The sequence below is a fragment of the Oryza brachyantha genome, chromosome 6 (assembly GCF_000231095.2).
Source record: "Oryza brachyantha chromosome 6, ObraRS2, whole genome shotgun sequence".
In the NCBI taxonomy this organism is placed as follows: domain Eukaryota; kingdom Viridiplantae; phylum Streptophyta; class Magnoliopsida; order Poales; family Poaceae; genus Oryza; species Oryza brachyantha.
Window position 1 is genome coordinate 12,615,788 of NC_023168.2, and position 19,489 is coordinate 12,635,276.

At 36.8% G+C, this 19,489-nt stretch overlaps 2 protein-coding genes across 6 annotated transcripts; one reads left to right on the forward strand and one right to left on the reverse strand.

Annotated features, from left to right (window-relative positions):
* Positions 1–2,420: 2,420 nt before the first annotated feature.
* On the forward strand, positions 2,421–11,653 carry LOC102706855 (protein tesmin/TSO1-like CXC 7). 4 transcript variants are annotated; one of them, XM_015838908.2, is made up of 10 exons: positions 2,421–2,576; positions 4,184–4,243; positions 4,401–4,704; positions 5,433–5,516; positions 6,126–6,303; positions 7,766–8,122; positions 8,342–8,433; positions 9,042–9,145; positions 9,659–9,973; positions 11,248–11,653. In XM_015838908.2, the coding sequence occupies exons 3-10, from the start codon at positions 4,529–4,531 to the stop codon at positions 11,427–11,429; spliced, it is 1,488 nt and encodes a 495-aa protein (XP_015694394.1). In that variant the 5' UTR covers positions 2,421–2,576; positions 4,184–4,243; positions 4,401–4,528; the 3' UTR covers positions 11,430–11,653. The 4 variants fall into 4 exon arrangements, with proteins under 4 accessions (XP_015694394.1, XP_006656939.2, XP_015694395.1 ...); XM_006656876.3 differs by having other exon boundaries at positions 2,424–2,576; positions 11,251–11,653; XM_015838909.2 differs by lacking the exon at positions 2,421–2,576 and adding an exon at positions 3,275–3,419.
* A 99-nt stretch (positions 11,654–11,752) lies between these two features.
* LOC102708531 (protein FERTILITY RESTORER RF2, mitochondrial-like) lies at positions 11,753–15,010 on the reverse strand. 2 transcript variants are annotated; one of them, XM_015838910.2, is made up of 5 exons: positions 14,890–15,010; positions 14,565–14,673; positions 13,339–13,439; positions 12,278–12,359; positions 11,753–12,094 (listed from the first exon to the last, which is right to left on the reverse strand). In XM_015838910.2, the coding sequence occupies exons 2-5, from the start codon at positions 14,635–14,637 to the stop codon at positions 11,865–11,867; spliced, it is 486 nt and encodes a 161-aa protein (XP_015694396.1). In that variant the 5' UTR covers positions 14,638–14,673; positions 14,890–15,010; the 3' UTR covers positions 11,753–11,864. The 2 variants fall into 2 exon arrangements, with proteins under 2 accessions (XP_015694396.1, XP_006656048.1); XM_006655985.3 differs by having other exon boundaries at positions 14,565–14,678.
* Between the last annotated feature and the right edge of the window lie 4,479 nt (positions 15,011–19,489).

A 19,489-nucleotide genomic window follows, 5' to 3' on the forward strand; every position in this document is an offset into this window, starting at 1 on the left:
CATAGATATTTTTATAATAGCGCTAAGTCAATTTTTTAAAACTTTGACTGTTAATAACAGAAAAAAATTATATTGATTACGTAAGAATGATGCTAATACATTTATTATTGAACAAACTATATAATATGCAACTATTTTTATTTACTTATTTTTATAAATATTATTGGTCAAAGTAGCTTCTAATCCAAAGTTAGTTATATATATCTTGGAATGGCGAGAATATTGGTTGGCACTTATATGTCTCTTTCCTGTAATAGCATGGTTGTCATCATCTTTTCTATTTAATATAATATACCCTGTCTTCAAAAAAATTATTAGCAAATTACTCTCTCGGTCCAAGAATATAAGGATGTTTAAAGTTTCTTTAGAGGTTAAGGTTGATAGAAGGAAGAGTTATGATTGGTGGAGATATGAAAGTACGAAAGAAAATTAAATGATGAATGTCTATGGTTATCCGAGACGAGATCGATGAGGATTTCCTTGTATTATTGAAACAAATTTTAAATTTTAGATATTCTTTTTTACCAAAAAGTAGTTTAGAGTACGTAGGTATAGCAAAAATTAATGATACCTCGTAGATTTGCTGCCTCATCAGCAATTTGGAGCGCACTTATAGGGGCACATTCATGCGAATCATCCAATCCAATGTCTTGTGTCCATCGATCTCCATCTATTCATCGATCCAAAATTTCCCTCCACATTCAACGCTAGGGTTGGCAACGGGGTAAATCAGGGCCAAATTGGTCAAGAACGGCTCTGGCCCCAACCTCGACATTAGTGAGCCCTCGACCCTACTTGGAGCCGGTCGGCGTGGTGACGGGCACACCACGTGCACAACCGAGGCCGAGAGGCAGCGACAACAGTGAGTGGAAGCATGGTAGGAGGAGGGGAGATGTAAAACTAGGATTTGATGAATTGAGGGTTTATATATGGATTCTTTAACAAGTGGGCTATTGGACTTCAAAAACAAAAATTTTAGTAGGCTCATACACTTCAGGGCCATATGGGCGAAAATTTTACCCACCCCCGCCCCCTGGTGGGACATTAGCCAATCCTATTCAACACTACCTACTTCATTGGATAAATCCTATGATTCAAAATCACCCGTATCAATTCAACAACCTGGATGGCTGGATCATCTTTTATTAAGAGAGTCTCTATTAAGATAACAATATAGATTTTTTACTTTTCATCTATCTACCCTATAGTGCACCAACAACATTTACTTATTGGACAAATCTAATGGCTGATATCATCTGCTTCAAATTGGACGGTCGCTTTCTACTAGGTCTCTTTCCTTCTTTTAGCCCAGTCTATTTCCCCTCAAATCACGCACACAAGAAACACCAGTACACCGCCATCGCTGTGCTATCCCCGCCGCTGTGCCATCCCCGTCGCCGTCGCCTCGCCGTCCCCATTGCCGACGGTTCCTCACCATCCCCGTCGTCTCACCATCACCCCTGCCGCCAGGGGGTTTTGGACTATTTGCCACTCTCTTCGTTGGCTCACTCTCAAATGCCATCTTTTCTGAAGACTTTAACTTTTGCCATCGGAATCTACTAATTTTTTCCTTCTTGCCATTCAACTCAATAATCCATATGATAAATGACCATGTTGCCCTCATCTTCTTCCTCTTGCCCAACCCAGTGGGGAGGACAGAGACGAGAAGTGAGCAGTCATGGAGAAGGGGTTGCGATAGAGGAGCTCGAGGTGTTGGTGCTCCTCTTTGGCCACGTTCGTTGGATTGGATAACTAAGTCATATTATCTCTTTTTTCACGTGTATGTTTTCCGAACTTTTAAACGATGTATTTCTTATAAAATCTTTCTATTGGAAAGTTATAATAAAAATCATATTAATCTATTTTTTTAATTTTTTTAATAATTAATAATTAATTAATCATGTACTAATCTATTATCATATTTTCCGTGTCGAATAACTAGCCCGCATACTTCATCTCCCGAATGCCTGAATGCGCCCTTTCTCCTTAGCTCTCACGGAGGTTGCAGCAACAACAATGATGTGGACCGGCTAAAGAGAGTAGGTGCAGGAGGAAGAATGGAAGAAGATGGGCAAAATAGTCTGGTGTTAGCTATGTAGCTACATATTATGTAAAAATGATAGATAAAAGATATTTTTCTCTCATGACAAAAAGTTAAAGTTTTTTAAAAAAATGGCATTTAAGAATGTTTCATGGAAGAGAATGGCATAAAGTCAAAAAAAACCCCGCTGCCGGCCGCGCCGTACCCTCTCCCCAGCCCCCCCCCCCCCCCCCCCCCCGCCGGGGCCTCGCCGTGCTCCATCCCCGCCGTCGCCGAGCCGTCCCCGCCGCCGTCGCCTGGCCATCACCCCCGCCGCCGCCGGCGGCCTCTCCATCCCTGCCGCCCTCGTCATCTCCTCGGCAGCCGCCTCCGCCAGACGTCGCCGCCCTCGTCGTCTCCTCGGCAGCCGCCTCCGCAGACGCCTCGGCCGCCGACTCCACCACTCAGCCGCGCTCCTAGGATCTCCACCACCCACTGCTCGCCCTGTTCGCCGACCTACCGTCTCCCTCCTCGTCGCCGACCGACCCACTAACCTGTAAGAAACATAGTTGTTTGTTATATCCTATGAATGAGATGAATAGAAAGCATGAGAAATAACTTTTCTTATGGTGGATGCTTATGTTCTGTGTTCACTTGCATTCGGATATATTGTTCTCTCTTACCGATACTTAGGTTACATTATGGCTTGAAGTTGATTCACATCGAATGAGATCGATTTGGGCATCTGACTCTTTGTCTAAGCTCATTACTAGCCACCGAAGCTGATATGTTCTGCTAGGAGTTTGATTCTGGAAACTATGGATAATTTCTGCCACCTCTTGTGAAATTGCTTATCTGCTGACCGTTAGTTATTCTTGATCTATGAATCACATTAAATTTGGTACTGTGGGTTGGGGAAATAGATTTTGGGTTAATAATTGATTGTGCTATTCAGGGCTTGAGTTAATTTTGTTCTTCTGTGTAGCTATGGTTAATTAAATTCGGGTTTGACGTTTACATGTATAATAAGTTCTGCTGGAAGCTTACGGTATAATCTTAAGTGCCTAAAAATAATTCTTATGCATATGAAAGATTCGATAGTAATAGCTAATAGATACTACTGTACTTGGTCAGATAAACAGTTAGACAGTTGATCTGAACTGCATTAGCTAGGGAAAAACACAGACAAGCTTTACTCTCTCTCTCTCTCTCTCTCTCTCTCTCTCTCTCTCTCTCTCAGGTGCTACTCTCCCACTTCTGCTATTATAAACAGAACATACTTGTCTTACAGTTTGCACACACATGAACCAAAAGGAATGCAAAAATTTGATCTACTTGTGTTACCTCGTCCCATCAGGAGGCAAGAAAACCCCCAGCTCTGGGCGACAATTTGTACAAGGTAAGCTAAAAAACACACAAAAGCTAAACCTGACAGGAACAACAGTTTTGAAGATGCCAGCTCCTCCAACCTTTGTTGTCCCTCTAGCCTCTGTCTTGAATCGTCATCCTTGCCTTGCACTGTAGATTTCACTTGTGATTTGTTTTAGAAGCTTGGGGCCCTTCTCCAGTTTTCTTGCTCTTCCCCCCAAGGTCCGCCAAATTGCGGAGCTCTGTATATGATTATATACAAAATACATTACTTCTACCAGATCCTTTGGTAAAACATTTTCGAAGCATGCACAATTTCTCATTTTCTAGATAGACAAAGGAACCGCAGCCATACCAACCGCCACCCATTTTCTGCATTCTTTACTAAAATGTTTTGACCAGTGTTCAAGCATGTCATTTAAGCTAATCAAAACTTCTGAAATTGGAAGCACAATTAACAACACTCCACATGAATTTCACCATGATGCAATGTAAAAACAAATGGTGAATTGTCTCCTCACTGTTACAAAATTGGCATTGCTTTGTTCCCTTCCGCCAACCCCTTTTATACAGGTGCTCTTTTGTTCCCTTCCTCCAACCACATATAATGCTTTCTTATGACTGGAAGATTTCCATTTGACGATTGATAAGGAGGTAGCTGATGACATCAATTAAGATAACATATTTGTTCTGATTCAGTGAAGAAAGTACTAAAAATTGGATTGCATGGTAAGTTTACTGGAATGTGTGGGAAATTATACTATGAATTAACTATTTGACTATTTTGTCTTGCAGGTGCTCCCACGTTAGCAAGTTTTTTAGTTTATCCCAATAATTTCACCAGAAGTGAGGAAGGTAAGCAATGCTGGTATTCCCTCTATTTATCCAGTTTACTTTATGTTCATAAGATGCAACATCTGAACATGCATATAAAGATCAAGCATGCAATTCGTTTTTTCCCTTGTCCACACGCAACAAGCGACATATGAATGAACACATTACTTTTTGGCAGAGTTGTGGTTATTATTGAGTTGTGGGCGCTCAAAGATTGGATCTTTAGGGCTGCCGGAGCTGTCCATGTGGCTCAATCGGTGAGCCCGGCTGGGGATTTTTGGGTTTCGTGACCTATTTGGTTGGTTGATGATGGAGCAGCAGAAGAAGATGCAACAGCAGCAGCAGCAGCCAGAGGCAGCACCAGTGCCTGAAGCTGCTGAGGTGAAGGCGCTGCCACCGCAGCAGCCGCAGCTGAAACCGGCGGCCCCAGTGCAGCCTGTGGCGCATACGCCGCGGCCATGGCCAGTGGCCTTCACGCCTCTGTGAGTAAAATTGCTTGTGCTTTGAGTTTTGATTCTACTGCTGCAATTTGTCTTGTGTTGGTTTCGACAACATAGCTCAATCGAGTCGCTTCAAGTTTTATATGTCTAGTGATCTTTTCAAAAGTTTTATGTAATTTCGTATAATATAGGACCAGTAGATGAAAAAAGTTCGAGGTTTGATATTTTTCTTAGGATGCTAGGTAATCAAGTAGACACATTACTTTTTGGCAGAGTTGTGGTTATTATTGAGTTCGTGATGGATTATCATTGTCTCGCTGTTTGGTATTTATATGAATTCAAATTTCTATTAGTAGTTTTCGCACTTCAAATTTTAATTCAAAGTGTCAGTGGAATTGGCATGATCATGAGAAGAAAAGTATGTTATATATCATTTTCCTTGATGTATTTCCTAGTGCTATATCTACCGTGCTTCATTTTAAGAGGATGGGTTTTTGTTGTACAGAGTTATCTCTGTGCATCTTACACCTCAGTGCATATGGAAAGAACCAGTACCAAAAATTTCACTAGGCTATGCTACAATAGAGACATAAGTATTCTCCAAATTTTACTGGAAATGAACTTCCATGGTTTATCAGTTGCTTGTGAAAAATCATATTATTGTTTGACTCATGAGTCATGTTACCTCCTGGTTGGAGATAACAAGAGCAACTGAAATATTACATTTTCAAACAAGTTCATTTACTAATGTTCCTTTTATTTTCTTTCAGCAAGCCAGTGACTGAAATGAAGAGTGCTCCTCCAACAAAGAAAAAGAAGCATTGTAATTGCAAAAATTCACAATGTCTAAAGCTGTGAGTTTACTAGCACACGGAATTTTCTTGATCCATGCTTATCAAATATTGAAAGGAAAACATTTGGTGTAGGTTAATAGCATGCATACGTGTATGTTATATTGGCATGCAAAGAAGGTTATCATTGCGTCAAGATTAACTACAATGACTTTTCTGTTTGAATGAAAACTTAATCTAACTTTTAAGATATCAAGTTCAGCTGATCATCATGATCAATTCTAGTACATTACAGCTTCCTCCATTATCCTTGACCTTTTATATGTATACTTTCTAATAAAGTTATATGTATACTTTCTAATAAAGTTAGGCATGCGCCATGCCAAAATGGGAGTGCCTTCTTATTCCAAATGATGCTGGTATTCCTTAATCAATTTTGAATTATAAAATATACATCATTTTTTGGTAGTAAGAATATCAATATAATTTTAATAAATTAATTTTGAAACAAGATTTGCAGATTCTATCTATTTAGTTTATATTTTCATATATTTGAGGTTTCTTGTTTCATATGGTGAGTGGACGGATCTTGCTTGATGTATAAAATGAGGTCACTTATTTTCAAACCGCGCATCACGTGAATAGATAACTAACGTCATATTTATCTATTAGGTATTGTGAGTGTTTTGCAGCAGGCCTTTATTGTGATGGCTGCCATTGTAAACAATGTGGAAACAAAGTTGAGAATGAAAGTGCTAGGCAGGAGGCCATTAACAGTACAAAGCAACGGAATCCGAAAGCCTTTCAGCCTAAAATTGAAAATTGTTCAACTGCCCTTAACCTTCCTAAGGTACATGCTTTCCTCTAATAGAATGGTTTATCTGCATCATGTACTTTTGCAACATCTAATAGCTTACAACACAACAGTTGATACCCTCTAAGTTATATAAAATAGGAAATAAAACTTATGGCATAATGTTCTTCACTTCTACTTGCATATTTCTTATGTACCCTACAAGATATGCAAGATATGCTTGTAAGTAATGCCAATGAAGCATGCTGTAAGTTGGAAGAAATTTTAGAACATGAATCAGATGACAGTTTGTGCTTTCAGAACCTTGCAAGGTGCAGCTAGAATCTCACAAATAGCACATCACTGGCTGCTAGCCTCTTTTGTTTCTTTTGCAATCTTAACAGGTTTTCGTTTACATCCTTTTTTGCACGACTGAGAAAAGCTATGCAGCAACTAAACATCTCGTTGGTTGCATTAAAACGTGACATTCGATGTACCAGCATTATAATTTTGCCAGTTTTGAAATATGACATTACAATTCGACTAATTGTAAATATGCCATTATAATTTCAGAACTATTTCAGATATGTCATTTTTGGACTAAATTACCCTTTTTACATGCCAAAGTCACAGTAAACAATAGATGGGCAATATGGTCCAAAAAATATACCGAAAGGGTATAGAGTGGCATATTTTTAATAGTTCTGAAATTATAATGGCATTCTTACAATTAGTCGAATTATAATGGTATATTTTAAAACTTGCAAATTTATAATGGCATGATCTAATTAACCCTTATTTTTATGTGTTTCTATGCTAATAATTATAAATTCTAGTCAATTAATATTACCTATTAAACACAAGTAAGCTGCTAATTAAATGATCATCTATAAGTTTGCAAGTCCTGGACAGAAATTTTCCTCATTTGATCAATAGGTTGCAGAGAATGATCATTCGTTTTGTATATTCAGAAACATCACACATTGAACCAGAGATACATAACAACAACAGGATTTAGTTTAAAATTTCACTGGGGTTTTATCATGTGAAATTTAGTTTTAAAAATGGAATCACATGAAATATATCATACCATGTAATTTGAAATCTTTCTTTTGCGCATTGTTGCACTAAACAGTAGTTTATTACTTTATTTACAAAATGATCACCATAGGGCTTGCCGGCCGATCTTTTGTTTAAGACTCTCTGCACTGCGTATTATACTTATTCCTCAAACATGACAATCTGTTTGATCAGTTCCTGAACATTCTAGGTGTGTAGGTGGCCAATAGAAATATTTCATGGCATCAACCACTAATTGGACAAGTCGCTAATAGCTAATAACATCTTTTTTTTTTGCAGTAACTCATCTGCACTGCCCCCATGTTAAATCAGTTATATTATGTTTAGTGTTTCTTTTGAATTTCCAAACTGTCCATGCATATTTTTTTTTGGTAAATTTATATAAAACGTTCTCTTCATGTGATATTTTTGTATTTGATTAATCTTAACTGACCATCAGGATGATGCTGGAGCACCAGCTTCACTTCCAAAGCATAATAAAGGTTGTCATTGTAAGAAGTCAGGATGTCTCAAGAAGTACTGTGAATGCTTTCAAGCAAATATCCTTTGCTCCAAGAATTGCAAATGCATGGATTGCAAGAATTTTGAAGGAAGTGAGGAGCTACGGCTTATAACTCAAGGGGATAATTCGTCAGATCGAAATAACATTCAACACGCAGCCAATGTTGCATTGAATGGTGCAATTGGATCCTCTGGGTATAGATATTCTCCAGTGCGAAGGAAAAGGCCTCCAGAAGATCCTCTTTGTCAGAAACTAAATGGTGAAGGAAGTATGATGCAACCACAGTTTCAAGAGGTATTATGCATATGAACTGGTTTCACGATGTGCAAATAACCTGTTAGATTAAATTCTGGTCTAGTGTAACACATTTGCATTCTCTAGTATAGCTTTACTTCTGATGGTTCTAAAGACTCAAAACATAGTGGGCTGTTCAGCCACTTCATGCTGCTACTGATTTTATGTAACTGTAGCTGTGAATTTCCTGGAATCATAACTATTTCTTGTTTTCTACAGGCTAACCATGTGGATTCTTCAGAAATTACTTCTTCAACTGGACTCGAAGGGTGTTATAGTAACTACCAGAGTAGATCTAAAATTGTCTATAGGTAAGTAAAACCATGTTAGTTTGTTTTACTAGATCAAGTAAGAACAAAACAGGTTCAAAACTCCATAGCCAAATAATATGGGGAATAAATTGATGGACAAAGGATTAAAAGGAAAGGCAGATCGGCACCATCTCATCCTCTCAGGGACACTGGCCTCCTTTGTTCATCAAGTTGTTATGAAAGTCAACTCCTATGGTTTGCAATTTTAGAAGGCATAAGCTCTGAAAGTTGACACGAATGCTCCTTTGGCATTAACTTCTTATGGCTTGTGCCATCCAGAAGTGCTACTAGCCACTTGGTTAATGTTAAATACTGAATTTTTTATTTTATTTGTTTACGGAAACATGCTGTCTCAACATCAACCTGATCTTAAAGATATCATTTGGACTACTGATTTCAAGGATAATAACAATATACTGCAAAAATGTATTATTAATTTTTTTTATGCAAGGAAGCAAATGTTCCTTTCCTATATTGTAGCCAAAATTTGAACAGTTTTACTGCATACTGACAAACAGAGGCACTACTTCCTGGAAATGCTTGTTACAAGTATTGCTGCAGTTGTATACCTGATGCTTATTTTCTGTTTTACTCGAAATATTTTTTAGGTCTCCGTTGGCAAACACTATCAGCCCTACGGATGCTACTGGTCTAGCCAAACATTTGGTGATTGTATGCAGAAAGGCAACAGAGGCATTCCTGACGACAGATGGTACATGATTTTATCATTCTCCTTTAACTGATCTAATTTTCAGAACGTCCATAAATGAACATGCAAATTAGATGAATTATTAATTGTTCATGATGGAAAGGTGGACTGCCTTTGTTTTTGGATTAAAAGGGTGGATTACCCTGGTGATCAGAAAGACATTATTCTCACCACGTTTTTATCTCCATGTTATTTGGCTGGTCAACTACGATGTTAACTGAACATGGATGGATGACTTCAGATGCCTTCACACATATTGTATAAATTATATGATAAGAAAACTGAATATATCTTGCACAAGAGTTTTACAATAATAGTTACTATGAGCGCAGCTACTGATATTCTGTTTGCTATTTTCAATTTGAAAATTATGCCTATAGAAGAGTAGCTTTGCCTCATCAAGTGCATGCCCAGTGCAAACTTAAGTATAAATATATAATTTGTTCATATAGTTTGAGCACAAAATGTGGGTCGGAGTACTGCAATTTATATTCAATTCTTTTTTTGATTTTGCAGAAAACAAAGTGGATATGAAAGTAGAAAGGGAAATTCACACAAATTCTGATAGCACAACCAATATGGATCAGCAAAATGAAGGTGATTTTGGATCTTGCTGTAACAACCTAGAGGATTCTAGGCCGGCCTCTCCAGGAACACAAGCATTGATGTGTGATGAGCAGGGTAGTACATTTGGAACAGACTATAGAAGTTCATTTCCAGTGGCATTGCATGATCAATATACTTCAGAACTAAATGCTCTGCAAGAAAAAGCAGTGTTGACAGGGTTCCGAGACTACCTCCGGACACTCATCACACGTGGCAAAATAAATGGTAAGGAATTTCCTAGAATACTTGTATCTTTCAAATATTGCTGAATTGACACCGGATGGTGATTTAACCATATTGATCTCACTATAGTTGTTTATATTGCAATTTGCAAGTAAATGAATCCCTGCTACTGCACTTAGTTTTGAATTTGACCTACTGAAACTAGCTGGAACTGCATTCGCATAGAAAATCAACAAGTTGAGTTAAATTCAGAAAATGCAAATTTCATCATGTTGTTAAAACTGCACACGATTTAGATCATATCTGGGATATATGGACTATGGAGGTTCCAAGAAAACAACTCGTTAGCCTTCTCATATAGATTTTGAAGTTGATAAATTGGTAAGTTCCTAGTCATATTCCTATAAAACCTCAGTGGAATAATTGCGATACTACCCCATTATGAAGACGTATTATTGATTCATTGACACAACAATGTTTACCCCTATTCCGATCTGATTTAATTTTTGTGCACGGATATTTTAGAATGATGTTATTCCCTCCTTTTCAGACTACAAGACGTTTTGACTTAGTTCAAAGTCAAACTTCTTCATGTTTAACTAAGTTTATAATGAAACACACCACCAACTACATCAAATTAGTTTCATTAAATCTATAATCGAATGCCCCATCCTTTCCAAAATATAAGTATTTTTAGGATTAAAATTTTGTACCACAATATAACACAATATAAGCATTTTACACCAATTCCCATGAGCCAAGCAGATGCTTAGAAAGTGAATTTAAAAATTGATCTAAAAGGGATTTTTTTGACATATCGACTTAGACTATGCTAAACAATCTAGAAATACTTATATTGAGATGAGACGAATGTAGCATTTTTTATTTTCCTTCCATGTTTCTTATATGACGCCGTTGACTTTTATGTTTACGTTTGACCATTCATCTTATTCAAAAATTTAATTTTATCGAAATATGCAAAATTACAAGTCATACTTAAAACTCTCATAATAATGAATCAAATTATAACAAAATAATTAATAATTATATATATATTTTTTGAGTAAAACAAATAATTAAACGTAAACATAAGTCAACGACGTCATATAAAAAAACATGGAGGGAACAGTATATTTGTTTTTTTTTTTTGAAAATGTTGCTATGTTTTTCTGTAAACTTGATGGAACTTGAAAATGTTTGACTTTGAACTCGAAATGTCCTATAACCTGAAACGGTGGGAGTACACTTCGTTCAAATATTCATTTATGCATGTGTAAATGAACACTAACTATTCTTTGGTTGCTCAACTGGGATAGCAGAAACCAACTGGTCATCAGAGGCAGCAATGCAGTTGGATACCCGGAGGCATGACGGATCAGCCACAATTCTACCCCCACTTAAGGCTGTCGAAGAAAACGAAGTTCCTGATGGCCCTGAAAGCCCTAACGCAAGTCCATCGGCATCAAATTACGCTGATCAAAAGACCCAAGAAGAGTGACACAGCTGACGTAGAATTTAGCATGTTTTATGTCAGAAGGCTGCACCACACGGCACACGCAAAACTGTGTATATATGGATAGCGTAGTCCTTGTTGCCGTTTCAGGCAACCGGCATTGTAGCATCAGTCATTCATGAGGTGTAAAGCAGGCAACAATTTTCCTTCTGATTGTGTAATTAATTTAATACGAGATTTCTTTATTTATATGATTTATCTAACCTGTTGGTCGGAAATATATCTATATTGTAGATATTAGATATCTTCATCTTGGTGATAGAATTTTTGCAACGACAATTAGACTAACTATTACAGAAACGGAGGAGAAAAAAAACATATTTGGCTGTATTGCTGGTACATCAATCCAAAATGTATGGATTAGGTTAATCTCAAAGTATGATATGTAGTAACGGTCAGCCAATTTGCTGATAACAAAAACTATGAAAGGCCAGCAACGGTGGCTTCGTCTCCCATACGATGCCTTTGCAGAAGCAAGTTCTTCTCGAATTCCTTCAGGTAATCCATGAGCAAAACGCAGGTGAACAGGAGGAACCCGCCGAGATAGTTACTGCCCCCGCCGCCGCCGCCGCCACCTCCACCGCCTTTCCCAAAACGGAATGGCGGAAACCCTCCGCTGCCATCATCGAGTTTAGGTCCTTTAAGCTTCCCTGAAATCCACAGATAATATCAGGTACATGTTTACACAGGCTAGTACACCATCATCATCATGAGTAGATTCATACATGTTTACACAGGCTAGCACACCACCATGACTAGATTCATACATGTTTACACAGGCTAGCACACCATCATGAGTAGATTCAAGGTAGGTGCATCCAGGATTCTTTTACCTTTGGGCTCAGACCGTTGGATGGTTGCAGTAGCAGATTTCCGCTGCGCGCTTTGGGTTTGAGTCGCATGGCATCTGAAACTCTGAAGTAAATATGCGTTAATTATACGTAGAATTCATGCTGAATGATCATAACTTGCAAGCGATGAAGCGAATAAACTGGATTCTTTTCTCAATTCAAAGTTCAACAAGGCAATAGCTGAAGCTAGTGTAATGCATGATGGTGTATGGCTATAGTAAAAAAAATATATAAAAAAAGACACCTGCCCCTTGCAAACTTAACCACAGGCCACAAGGAACTAATGAGTTTGACCGTGATTTTCACATCTATCTATAGCAGAAGGAATTTGTTTGAACTTTGCATATGCGGCTTGCCTATAACTGAAGAGCATAACTCATGGCTAGCTCAGCACTATATTTTAATTTACTTTTATATCCAGAAGGACCAGAACAAACAAATGCTAAATTCATTAGGACCACTATATAAACGCTGTTATCTTCTTGTCATGACTTTAAATTTGCCAACAACACTAACTCTACCATCACAATATTGAAAAAGGGATCCGTCTCATTCTGATCTAATCGCTACTTGAAATTTTCCAGGGACAATGCAACTCTACCATCACAATTACCTGAATGCATACAATGCACACAACCCACAGTATGATCTCGTACTGCATTACTGAATACTGATGGCTTATACAATCAGTTTAATCATATTATACTAGGTGATCAGGAAGATACAATGAGTATCATGCATTGTGTCCTGAATTTCCTGAAACCTATCTATTTAGTAGATATCTGTTCACCTTCCAGGATTAGATATCCGTTCACCTTCCAGGAAATATGAACTGTGTGCAATTGCAAACATCTAAGCAATAGCATTAGATATATTATGTGCTAGTGCAAAAGGATGAAATACATGGTTTAGAAGTATGATAGGAAATGTCTTGTTTGACAAATTGTTGTGCTTTGTCAATTCAAAGAATGCTCAATCTACAAGAGTCATGAAGCATTCCATTGGGCTAAATAAATACAGCTAGTGAGCAAAAGAGTGCATACATGCATTGTTGGTTTAGTTGACACTTTCCCAGAAAATGATAGGGAGTTGACTTTGTTCCTCAGAATTTGTGGACATGGCATGGCCAATTTATTACATTTTTCTGCACCAAAACTGCATAAATTAGTTCTGCAATACAATTAAGAGAAAAAAATTGATATCCTTTTATTTATCAGAATAAAGTGTTCAATAGATATGCTACAACTGCAATACTGATGATATGTAAGTTAAAAAATAGACAAGAATGTATATAAAGCACACCAGTATGATTCATGAAAACCAACAATGCTGCATTTTCCCCATACTGGGAGAATCTTCTGTATATAAGCACATCAGCATGATTCATGACACCAGTTCTATGCAGGGTCCGAAATCAGAACCTCGTCATTCAATTCCGAATGAACAGGTGTTCCACCTATATTTCAACTAATGAAAAAAATAATAAAGATAGAAGACAATACAAATGCACAATGATCACGAATTTTGTATTAATAGTTTTAGTGCAATCAAATTAGGGGTTTATAATGGACCGTTTTCAAAATAAAGAGAACAAATATTATCAACTAACATATCTGTGTGGCAATCAGGGAATTCAGCGTGCTATTGATATGAAAATAAAGGCGGAAACAAATATTATCAGGTCAAAACGACTTGGATAAATGAAAATAACTACCTACTTGAAAATTTAAACACTTGAACTCAAACTGAAACTGCTGTCACATACGAATGGTTGATGTTCAGGATGCTCATATAATTTCAGGATGTTCATATAATTTCAAAACTGCAACTTTGACTACTGACTTTTATGGTAATAGTACATAATAATGGCAAAGCAAAACTAATTTTCAATTCAAATATACAAATATGTTCTTTCATATGTCCAATGTTCACTCAAAGGAGATATCACTACCCAACACAATACAATTGCTTAATGCTGAGCCACTAGGGCCACGTTTGGTTATGGAGGAGGCAAGTTAACTTAGCCCAGCTTGGAAAACGGAGTAATAGATTAGTACATGATTAATTAATTATTAATTATTAAAAAAAATATGAAATAGATTAATATGATTTTTTAAAACAACTTTCCTATAGAAAATCTTTGCAAAAAATACACCGTTTAGCAGTTTGGGAAGCGTGCGCGCGGAAAACGAGGTGGTAAGTTAAGCAAACGAACGCGGCCTAGGGTTATCACGCAAAACGCTGGTGCCCAGAAACAAGACTAGTTTACCTGTGGATAGTACGATCGCAGCAGACGCAACTACAGGTTGTGGCAATGGGAACTGCATAGTGATTGCTGACATTGGGAGAAAATAGCACCAAGGCCCGCCTGCAGCGCTCTGATCTGACAACACATAAATCAGCACAGGGGATAGAAACGCGCGCAGATTTCTCAACTAATCCGCGGCGAGCAACGATTACACATAGAAACGAGGGAACTGATGACTACCCAGCTCAGTTGCCCTAAGATAGCATTGATATATCTCGACACAAAAATAGGATAAGGCTCGAATTCCAGAACTAAAAATAGGGTTACGCGTAAGACGGAGCCATACGTGGAATCTGGAGGCAGAGACCGGCTGGCCGGTGCGTCGCGGGGGTGGCCGACGGCGACGGCGACGGCGACGGCGACGGCGAGGCGCCGAGGAGCGAGGCCTCAGGGCGGCGGCGGCGGCGTTGGTTGGGTTCTTTAGTAGCCGATAGCTTGGTGGGCCGGCGGGGGTATTGGGCCGACCAGCTCGATGGGCCGTGGACCGGTTGAGTTTATTCTATTTGACGTAATTAATCTGTACTAGCGATATACTCCTAGGAATCATAATATAATTATACTTTAATTTGATTCAAGTCATATATCAAACATACATGTACTAATGTACTAATGAAGGGTAAAATTTAATAATGAAAATCAATTAATTGAAAGAAAGTTTATGTTTTGAACATTACACAATATCATAGTCGTGTTCAACAAAAAAAATTTATGGTCATATACGTACCATCCACCATGTTATTAAGACATATAGATTAAGACATATGTATATGAAAGATGCGTTAAATAGGAATTTTTTTTAAGACGTCCGTATGATTCTTTATTTAACTGTGTTCTTTTATCAAAATCTAACGGAAATCTACTGCAAATCACAGGGCCAGACAAAAGAAAAACTTAATCATAAATCTTAATCATATAAAATTCAAAAATATAATTGTGTGTTTAATGATTAATCTTATAATTTTCTAAAACTCAACTAGCCACAATCTCATCACTTTTGCTAATTATAAGAGTTGTATACATGAAAAGTGTATATATTATAGGAGTTCTAATATATAGAAATAATTTTTATATGCATGGCACTATAGGATATAGAGTTGATCTAGGTTGTAGATAATTTTGAATAGTTGGATTTATCTCGTGAGGCGAAAATTCATGAGTCATACTAGTTAGTGCACTATAGGATAGATGAGCGCTATACTCATGTTAAAGCTACGGTCCAATTTTATAACGCAAAATAATATATCATAAAATCTTTCAAATATAATCATAGGAACCAAACTTTTAAAGTTGATCACCTATTAAGCATTTATTAATATGATTATTATTTAAACAAACTTCACCAAAATAGCAGCAACCTAGCAGTTAATAGTATTATTATAGCTTTATATATTAAATTATAGGATGACACATATTGCAACTACAACTTTTCAAAGTTGAATGATAATTCTAGAATTTGCAAGGCACATTTTATCACTAATTCAGAAACACTACAACAACAAATTGATACAATGATTTTAGAATCACTACAAGATCAAGTTCACACGGTACAAGATTATTTTAATTTAAAAAATTATTTATCTTAATTATTATTAGAGAAAATCTAACAAATGCTATTAACAAACACTTAATTCTAAGGAATACCATCGATGAGTGTGAGTTCTAAGAAATATCACTGTACAAACGAATTTGTCTAAGAAATGCCATTGTCATTAGGGTTCTGTCAACTTCTTTCTGTTAATTGCTATAGTATGAACAGTGTATTTAACAGCGAAAATGGACGGAACCCTAACAGCGATGGTATTTCCAGACAAATTCATTTGTACAATTGCATTTCTTAGAACTCACATTCGTCAATGGCATTTCTAAGACTCAGACTTTTGTCAATGGTATTTGTTAGATTTTCTCTTATTATTAACACAAATTTAAACTTTGTAAAGCTAAATTTAATAAAAGCTACTTTATACAAAATATCATATTTTGTATCCGATACAAACGTGTCGTCTTCTTATAATAAATAAAAATTTATTGACGTTTGAATATATAAAAAACAACGGTGCAATTCTCACAAGTAATTCAAAGTCTTAAATTATTTATGAGTTTAACAACATATTTCATTGTGTCTTATTATGTTATATAAAAAGATATTTAAATCAAATACTAAGTAATTATATAATACCTAGCAAATATTTACCACATGATTTTTTCAATTTAAATGATATATGTAAGTTTTTAACAAAGCTAAATTACTCATGATGTTTCATTGGTGTTTTCCGTTCGTTATTATCATGAGAGGTGAACATATTTTTCAATAATTAAAAGAAATATTCTATATTGATGCACTATTTGAAATAGGGCAAGGAATTTACTTACTTCACATAAAAAGACGATGCTAAGAGCATCTCTAAGAGAATGGCTATCTCACTTGCCAAACTTAAATTTAGTAATTTTGCACAAAAAATGTCCTCCAACAGAGTGGCTATTTGACTTGAAATACCATTTGAATGACTAAACTTAAGTCCTCAATGGCCAAATCTAGCAACTCATTCCTCCACTAGCACAATTGCTATCCGTGGGTCTCACATGGGTGAGACCCTCTTGTCATCTTCCCCTTGCCAGGATTTGGAGAGTGGGGATGGATAGTCTCTTGGAAATGCTATATGAATTTGAGTTGCCAAAACTAAAATGAATGGCTAAATTTTGATTTGGAGAGTCAAAATTTAGCCATTCTCTTGGAGATGCTCTAACAGAATATTTCTAGAACCCTAGATACTTATTTCTCTAATATTATTGTTGGTGATTTGACTATTTAGGTGTCCAACGATAGTGGCAAGTGTTTTTATTGATCTTATAATTAGCGCAAATGTGACATGATGCTGAACACGAACTTTATTGTCTTATACCGTTTGGCGGTGTTCTAATAGTGTTTCATCATGGCTTATACTACTATGCGTGATTTAACTTTAATTCTAAAGGTATACATGATATATTTGTAGGAGCTTTATGATTAAAAAAACATATATTTATCTTTCTGGTCTTGCCTAAATTCATTTATGTATCAATGTATATATTTTGTATATGTGTGTAGATTTATTAGCATACATATGAATTTAGGTAAGACAAAAAATTCTTATAATATGTAAGAAAGGGAATACTAATATACTCTGACAATGTAAAATTAAATAGATCCCAAATAATCCAGTACCTATTTAGAGCATCTCCAAAGAGAATGGCTAAGTTTTGATTCTCTAAATCTAAATCTAGCCATTCATGTCAGGTTAGGCAACTCAAAATCTGATATGCACTCGAACAGACTCTCCATCCATACTCTTCAAATTTAGCAAGGGGGAATGGCTGGTGGGTACCTATGGGACCCATGGATAGCAATCTTGCTTCTGGTGGAATGACTTACTAGATTTGGTCATTGAGAAGCCATGTTTAGCAATTCAAATAGTATAGCAAGTCAAATAGATAGTGTCTTGGGGCAATTTTTGTACAAAATTACCAAAAATTTAGTATGACAAGTGAGATGAGTAGACTCGAGCATCCCCAGGAGATCTTCCATATTTGATCGAGTTTTTTTTTGAGAAATAATAATATTTTAATGGAAAGTCGCAAAAGTTGAGCCTATCCTAGAAAAATAGCAAATTTAGCGCCCTGTCGAACGGTGGGTGTTCGATTGGGCCCTATCAAACTGCTGATGTTTGGCAGGGGCCCTACCAAACACCCACCGTTCGACAGGGCCTACTACCTGGTGTCGTGCGACCTGTCGAACAAGAACGTTTGACAGGTCCCTTCTAGTCAACTGTTGGTGTTCGACAGTCTCGTGTCCAGGGCTTGTCGAACAGGGGCTATTTGACAGGCTCCTGTTAAGGGCCTATCTAATTGGCCCTATTCGACAGGCCCTGTCGAACTCTTAGCCCTCTGATCTTCTCCCCAGTCGATTGTTGGCCGTTAGGAGACCTATTGAATTACGGGAGTTCGACAGTATCCTAAATTTGCAATTTCCATTAAAATAATATTATTTCTTAAAAATATTCTATTTGATCATCCAAATGCCCATATGGATGGTCATCTAAAAAAGATTCTCATTCATATCCCTTTCCACTTCAACAAATCATCTATATTACATCATCCATATCATACCCTCCTATATTTTAGTAATATCTTCCAACTAACTTTACATTTGTATTATTAAGGGATATATTTTGAACGAATAAATTTTATTGTTATTTGTCGCGATAGTAACTAGAAATGAGTATATTTTAATGGATATAATTTTGTAATTGATATATTTGAATTGTATGAAGAAATTTTTTCGTGTGTCCAACGGCTACATTTTCATCAGCTCTTTAGCTCATTGAAATTGTCCAATGGCTGGCACATAGGACAATGGCTAGCACATGCAATGTAAAGTTCAGCTCTATATATACCACCACACTGATTGTTACCTGTTTGCCCAATATTCCTTGCTATCTTTTTTTATCACTCCATGATTTTCATTTTGAGATATTTCCTGTTGGATAAATCATAGTCATCGAATGATGAGATCATTGCTACTGCGGCAATAATTACACAAGATGAATATGAGCAGTCGAATGCTCCACGGCGAGGTGGTTCTGTTCCTGGCTGTTAGGTTGTTCGTCGTAATCATCGAGCCAGCCATGATAGATTGCAGCACAACTACTTCTCGGAGCATCCTACATATGGTGCAGTCTTATTCCGGCGAAGGTTTGCAATTTAATTTAATATTTTGGTTAATCCCGTTATTTTTGCCCCTTATATTAATTCACATATTGTTGCACAGGTTTAGAATGAGATGTCATTTTTTCGTGTGCATAGTTAATGATGTGGTAGCCCATGATAATTATTTTGTCCAAAAAAGAAAT